The sequence below is a fragment of the Cebus imitator genome, unplaced genomic scaffold (genome assembly GCF_001604975.1).
Source record: "Cebus imitator isolate Cc_AM_T3 unplaced genomic scaffold, Cebus_imitator-1.0 Scaffold23, whole genome shotgun sequence".
Taxonomy (NCBI): Eukaryota; Metazoa; Chordata; class Mammalia; order Primates; family Cebidae; genus Cebus; species Cebus imitator.
The window spans coordinates 727,254-733,253 of NW_016107338.1; the positions used below are offsets into that span (position 1 = coordinate 727,254).

The 6,000-nt window shown below is 52.0% G+C and overlaps 1 protein-coding gene and 1 long non-coding RNA gene across 7 annotated transcripts in view; one reads left to right on the forward strand and one right to left on the reverse strand.

Moving 5' to 3' along the window:
• The first annotated feature begins 513 nt into the window (after window positions 1-513).
• SFXN5 (sideroflexin 5) overlaps window positions 514-6,000 on the forward strand; it is a 129,130-nt gene continuing 123,643 nt past the window's right edge. For 4 of the 5 annotated variants that reach the window (XM_017521955.2, XM_017521956.1, XM_037736120.1 and 1 more), the window contains exon 1: window positions 514-1,140. In XM_017521955.2, coding sequence (XP_017377444.1) covers window positions 1,039-1,140 — 102 coding nt within the window. In that variant the 5' untranslated portion in view covers window positions 514-1,038. Of the gene's footprint in view, window positions 1,141-1,423; window positions 2,267-6,000 lie in introns of those variants that run through there. The other variant, XM_037736116.1, reaches the window with a different exon arrangement.
• Window positions 2,406-3,512, reverse strand: LOC108299609. Of its 2 annotated transcripts, none has more exons than XR_005198995.1 (3): window positions 3,215-3,512; window positions 2,910-3,014; window positions 2,406-2,704 (listed from the first exon to the last, which is right to left on the reverse strand). It is a non-coding gene; the product is annotated as an uncharacterized LOC108299609 (long non-coding RNA). The 2 variants fall into 2 exon arrangements; XR_001823035.2 differs by having other exon boundaries at window positions 2,406-2,505; window positions 3,215-3,508.

Here is a 6,000-nt window from a genome sequence, read left to right on the forward strand (position 1 = left end):
CATTCTGCAACTGTGTGTGTTTATTATCCATGCTGGTGCTTACTCCACAATCTGTAGTACTCCCCCTTACCTAACGCCCTCCCCACCCACCAGTCCCAAGTTCTCCTGCCCATGAATTAGGCCCAGGAAGGATCTTCCTTGGTTTGCCAGAGAAGGTGAAGGCTGCCAGGGCCCTTAAGTCCCCACTGATGAACTCACAGCCAACACATATTTGAGTCTGTACTGTGAGCCCTCTTATGTCTGGTTCTGAAGACTTAAGTGAATTATAAAATCACAGTCCCTGCCCTGTAAACCTTACAGTAAGAAAGACTGTCTAAAACAGTAAGTAATCGTGAATGCAAAAGATAAGTGCTGGGTGCCATGGAACCAGTATGGGATTTTGTGGAAGGAGAGTGATGGACTGGGAAATGCAATGTTTAGGCTGAAGCTAGAAAGAGCCAGCATCAGGCGAAGATTTAGTCTTCTGGGTACAGAATGTTTAGGGGTCGGAGGGGGAGGGGCAGGCCCCAGCATGCTCCAGGAACTGAGAGTTAGGGCCGCTGGAGAGCACAGGCGAGTAGGCAGGGTGGCGATGGAGAAAACTAAGAGAAGGTTCCGCAGTGCAACACCCTGCAGAGAGCTTTCTGAGGTTAACCCTACTCCGCCTGGAGTCTTTACCCATCTGGTCCCAGGTCGGGCCCGCTCGAATGGGACTCTACTGGGCTGCCTGGCCTCGGGAGCGACGGCCACGGCAGCAACTTTAACTTCTGGGGGCAGGTAAGCAGCGAGGGGTGGCCCGTGGTCCCCGACGACACGAACACCATTTCTGGGCTGCCGACCTTGCACCTTGCAATGCGGACGGCGCGCATCGAGACCTCTCCGTTCGGTCGCAACTCCGCAGTCTAGGGTGGTAAGCGCCATGACGCGCAAAACTACACTCCCCACAACCCCTTGCGCATCTCTCGCTGCGGTTGCTTAGGGCCAATCGGGAGAGGCAGCTGTGGCGGGGGCCGAGGAGGGACATTTTAAAAGGGCCGGAGATTGCGGGCGTCAGTGGCCATGGCGGATACAGCGACTACAGCACCGGTAGCGGCAGCTAGTGCCGCTAGCGCCTCGAGCGATGCACCTCCTTTCCAACTGGGCAAACCTCGCTTCCAGCAGGTGAGGACCGGGCTGTGGTCTGCGGGCCAGCGGGTGGCAGAGACAGGGCCAGCAAACTCCCCTCCAAAGTCCCCTTCAGCCCGAGGGTCTCCCACCCGCAGCCAGCGGAGCCTGCAGCTTGCGCCTGGAGGGACTTCGGCTACAGCCACCCCATTCCCATTGGTCAGCGGGGCGGGCTCGGACTCCCATTATGGCTTCCCATTGGCTCTTGGCGCCGTCATTCCCTGGCTGCCCGCGCCCTCTAGCCTTTCCCGCCCGCGGCGCCCTGTGATTGGCCGCCGCCGGCTGCGGTCAGGGTCCCGAGCGCCCCGCTCCGAGCGGCTGCTCAGGGTCTCTCCCCGCTGTGCAGCTGCCCGCCCGGAGCGCAAAGTTCTAGTCCGGCCCTGGATGGGAAGTTGGCGTGGCCGGGATGCCTTCTAACTTTTTTCTCCGGTGGGGACTGACGTTCCTTTCAAGCTGCTGGCGGAGCCGCCGGGCAGCGTCGCGCCCCGCGGTCATCCCCCAGCCCTGGCCCCCAAGCCGGGCCCGGCGCGCGCGACGGGTTTGGGGGCGAGTGCCGAGGCGAGAGGCGGCCCGGCGACCCCCGTGCCCGCGCCCCCTCGCGGGCTGAGGATTTGCTGACGCAGCGAGCCGGCCGCTGCCCTGCGGGGATGCAGCCCGGGCGTGCGGGGGAAACGCTGTGTCATCCCCTGAGGCCGCCCTCTCTTCGAGGGGCTCGGGAGCCCCCCCCCACCTCTCCCTCGCTGCGTCCTCTGCAGAGGTCTCCCGCGCCTGGGCCCTCGCACCGCGGGGCACTGGCTCTGGGCAGACCCGCTCGTGCTCTTCGGTGCACGGAGACAGGGGTTCTTTCCTTCCGGGACCTCCGCTGGGTCGTCGCCGACTCGGTCCTGGTCTGCGGAGGCGGGGGTGGAACGCCGAGCCCGGGCGCCTACCTGGGCCCGGAGCCGGAGAGGGGCGGCTCCCGCGCCCCAGACCCGCGGGCTCGCAAGCCTCCCGCACCGAGGCGACGGAGTTTATTAGGAAACGGACAGAGAGACCGCTGAAGTGAACCGGGGATTGCCAGGGGTGGGCGGCAGCCGAAGCGGCCAGAAAAGAACTTTGCAGAAAGAAAGGAAATTGTGCAAAGGTCGGTGCGGTGGCTTTTTTTTTTTTTTTCCCCAAATCGTGGTGGTTGAAGGGGGACAGGTTCCAGCAAAAGGGGGCCTCGAGCTTTGCTGATAATTAGGGAACTTGGCTCCTGAGCCGTCTGAAAAAAATGCCCCCAGTGTTTCTTAACAGGACTTTAATTCCTTTTAAAAGTAGGCCATCTCAGCATGCAGGTATCCAAGGCGAGACTGGCATCTTCCTTCCAGCGTAGGAGGCCATCTAGGGTGAGATTGTTGGGGTGCACACCTCTTGGCCAGCACACGTCTTTGGCCACCGTAAGTGGGATCTTCATAGCTCTGCATACAGTCTGCCCTGTGGTCCTCTAAATGTTTGCTGTATGATGACTTGGTTTCCTCAAACCCCCTGCAGCCTCTTGCCAGAAGGGGTTGAACTTGCCCTTCTCTGCCTCTGTCTTACCCTGATTAGAGGCAGGTTAGGCATATTAATGTGCCGAGTAAAAGCTTTGTGAGGTTTTTTTTTTTTCTTCAGGTGTCTGTTATCTGTATGTGGCACTTGGAACATTAAGTTACCCAACAGACATTTATCAAATATGACTTAGTGGCTTAGATGACTGAGCCCTTTGCTGTGAGCACTGCTCTAGAGCTATAAACATTTGAGGTTACCTTGTTCCTGCAGCCATTGCGGTACTTCTTTTTGGCATCGCTCTTGAAGGCAGTAAAAGTATTTGTTTTATCCACTTTTGAAGCTCCCTCCTCCATCATAGTGACCTGCATAAAGCACATTACATGTGATTCATCCATGTTAAGGATCTTCTCTTTCCTCCACACCTGCTCCTCCCGCATGGCTCCCTGGCTCTGCAAGCAGCCCAACTTGCCACCCAATCAATGCAGTCAGAAACCTGGGAGCCACCTGTGTTCTTTCCTTCTCCCTCACCCTCTAAATGGAACCAGAGACCCAGTGATCTTACCTCTTACACAGCTCTCAAGTCCACCCACCTCTACTGCCAGAATCCTGGACCAAGCTCTCATCGTCTGTTTCCTGGGCCACTGCAGTAGTCTTGCAACAGGTCTTCCTGCTTCCATTCTGGCCCTCTTCCAGCGCCTCCTCCTTCTGCAAGGCAGTGTCCCAACAATAGAGATCTGATCAAGGGACTCCCCACCCCCTTGCACATTTAAATACCCTCCAATGGCTTCCCCTGGTTTTAAGCTAAAGACCTCACTTCTGAAGGGGCCCCGAAAGTGTGCATGGCCCACCCCACTGACTACTACTTGCTTAAATCACACCCTCCACCCACCCACCCACACCTTGCACCCTCTCTCACATCACACTGGCTGCTTTTCAGCCTCTGAACCCACCATGTTCCCTCCCACCACTGGGCTGTCTGCTTGGAACATCACCTTTTCCTCTGTCCCAACTCTTGTAACCACTCTTCCTTATCCCTGGTGTATCTATCCATGAAGCACCACTTTCTTGGAGAAGCCTCCTGCCACTCCCAGGTTGAATTTTTTACTGTTCCCTTACTGCCAAGCACCTATCTCGGTGTATACATTGATTTGTGATGATTATTTCCTTGCCATTTATGTCTCCCTTTCAACTATGGACTTTGTGGAAGTGAGGGCTGTGCCTGCCTTCACTCCATGTTGACTCTCCCAAGGCTCAGCACAGTGCCTGGCAGTTAAGAGGTGCTTAATGAAAATTTGTTGTATGTATACGTGAATATCTTGGAGACAGTTCAGTAGGGCTTTGCAGAGTTGAATTAAATTGACTCGTAAGATTGTGATTGGGGAGGTGGGCCAACTTTTTTTCCAAATTCTCCCTGAGGGATCTTATAAAATTGCAGCCAAGTGGGGGCATGTTCAACAATGTAAGATTCATCAGTGCTGAGACACCCCAGAGTTGAAGTGTCTCTAAGGAGGTGAGTCTAAAGACACAAAGGTTGGCCACATATGTACTGGGTTGACGAGCTCTTTTAGGGCCCATCCTACATTTCTGTGTCCTGCCCTGACATGTAATAGTTGTGTAATATGTGCTCATAGTACCTTGTGCTGGCCTGACAGAAGCCTGCTTCAAGGTGGTTGATAATCCAGGGTTCATTCCCAGCACGCATGCCAGGGACATGACTCTTGTTCCCTAACTAATCTCACCACTTTCTGCAGGATTTGGCACCAAGGTCTTTCCTTATTCCCTGGAGTCACTCCAGAACTCTTCTTTACTTCCTCAAGGGTCTCCCTGTGCAAATGGACAGGGGGAGGAAGAGGGTGGAGGGTGTGGAGGATCAGAGGGTAAAGAAAGATGATGGGTGTTGGTCTGTGACTTTCTTTCTCCTCATAAGATGGTGACGATAGCCAAGCATCATTCCATCCTTTTTGTGTATTGTCTTATTCAGTTTTCACAACAACCCTGTGAGGCAGATGTAATGATCTTCATTTTATGGGTAATAAAACTGCAGCACACAAACAGTTACTTAACTGGAAGGTTAAGTAACTTCCCAGTCAGTCTGGCTCCAGAGTTCATGTTTGTTTATTTATTTGTTGTCAACTTTTTATTATGGAAGTTTACAAGCATATAAATCTGGAGACAGTTGTCAGTGAACCCTTATGCACCCATCATCCAGTTTCAGCAGTTGCCAACTTAAAGCCAACCTTGTTTCATCTATACACCCAACCCCCACAACTCATATCAATGAATTTATTGTGAAGCAAAGCCCAAACATCCCATCATTTCATTGAACCTATTAATAGGTGTCTCTTAAAAAATAAAGACTCTTTAGTTAGCTTTTTAAAAATAAACTTTTTTACTTTGGAATAATTTTAGACTTACAGAAGTCAAAAGACAGTAGAGAATTAATTCCTGCCTAGCCCTCATCCATTGTCCTCTATTATCGTCTTCCATTGCCACAATACGTTTTTCAAAACTAAGAAACTAACATTGGTACGTTATCATTAACTACACTCCAGACTTCGCTGAATTTTACTGTTTTTTGTACTAATGCCTCCTTTCTGTCTTAGCATCCCATCCAGGAACATGTTACATTTAGTCATCATGTCTCTTTAGCCTCCTCTGGTCTGTGACAGTCATAGTACCTGGGAGTTTTTCTCAGACTTTGCTTGTTTTTGATGACCTTGACAATTTTGGAAGATTTTTTTGTAGAGTGTCCCTCAACTTGAATTTGCCTACTGTCTTTCTTTTGGGTAGACTGGAGTTATGGTTTTGTTTTGTTTTGAGACTGGAGTCTTGTTCTGTCGCCCAGACTGGAGTGCAGTGGTGCGATCTCGGCTCAGTGCAACTTCTGCCTCCCGGGTCCAGGTGATTCTCTTGTCTCAGCCTGCCGAGTAGGTGGGATTACAGGCACGAGCCATCACACCCAGCTAATTTTTGTATTTTTAGTAGAGACAGGGTTTCACGATATTGGCTAGGATGGTTTCAATCTCGTGATCCGCCCGTCTTGGTCTCCCAGAGTGCTGGGATTACAGGCTTGAGCCACCGTGCCTGGCCTCAGAGTTATGGGTTTTGGGGTAAGTATATCACAGAGGTGAAGTGCTCTCTTTATCATATGATAATTGGAGGGTTTTTTGATTTGTTTAACATAACCACACCCTTAAAACACCTAAAATCATTATTTCTTTTTTCTCTTTTTTAGAGACAGGGTTTCTGTCTGTCACCCAAACTAGAGTACAGTGGAACAGTAGGGCTCAAGCAATCCTCCGGCCTCAATCTCTGGGTTAGCCACCATGCATGGCCATATTTATATAT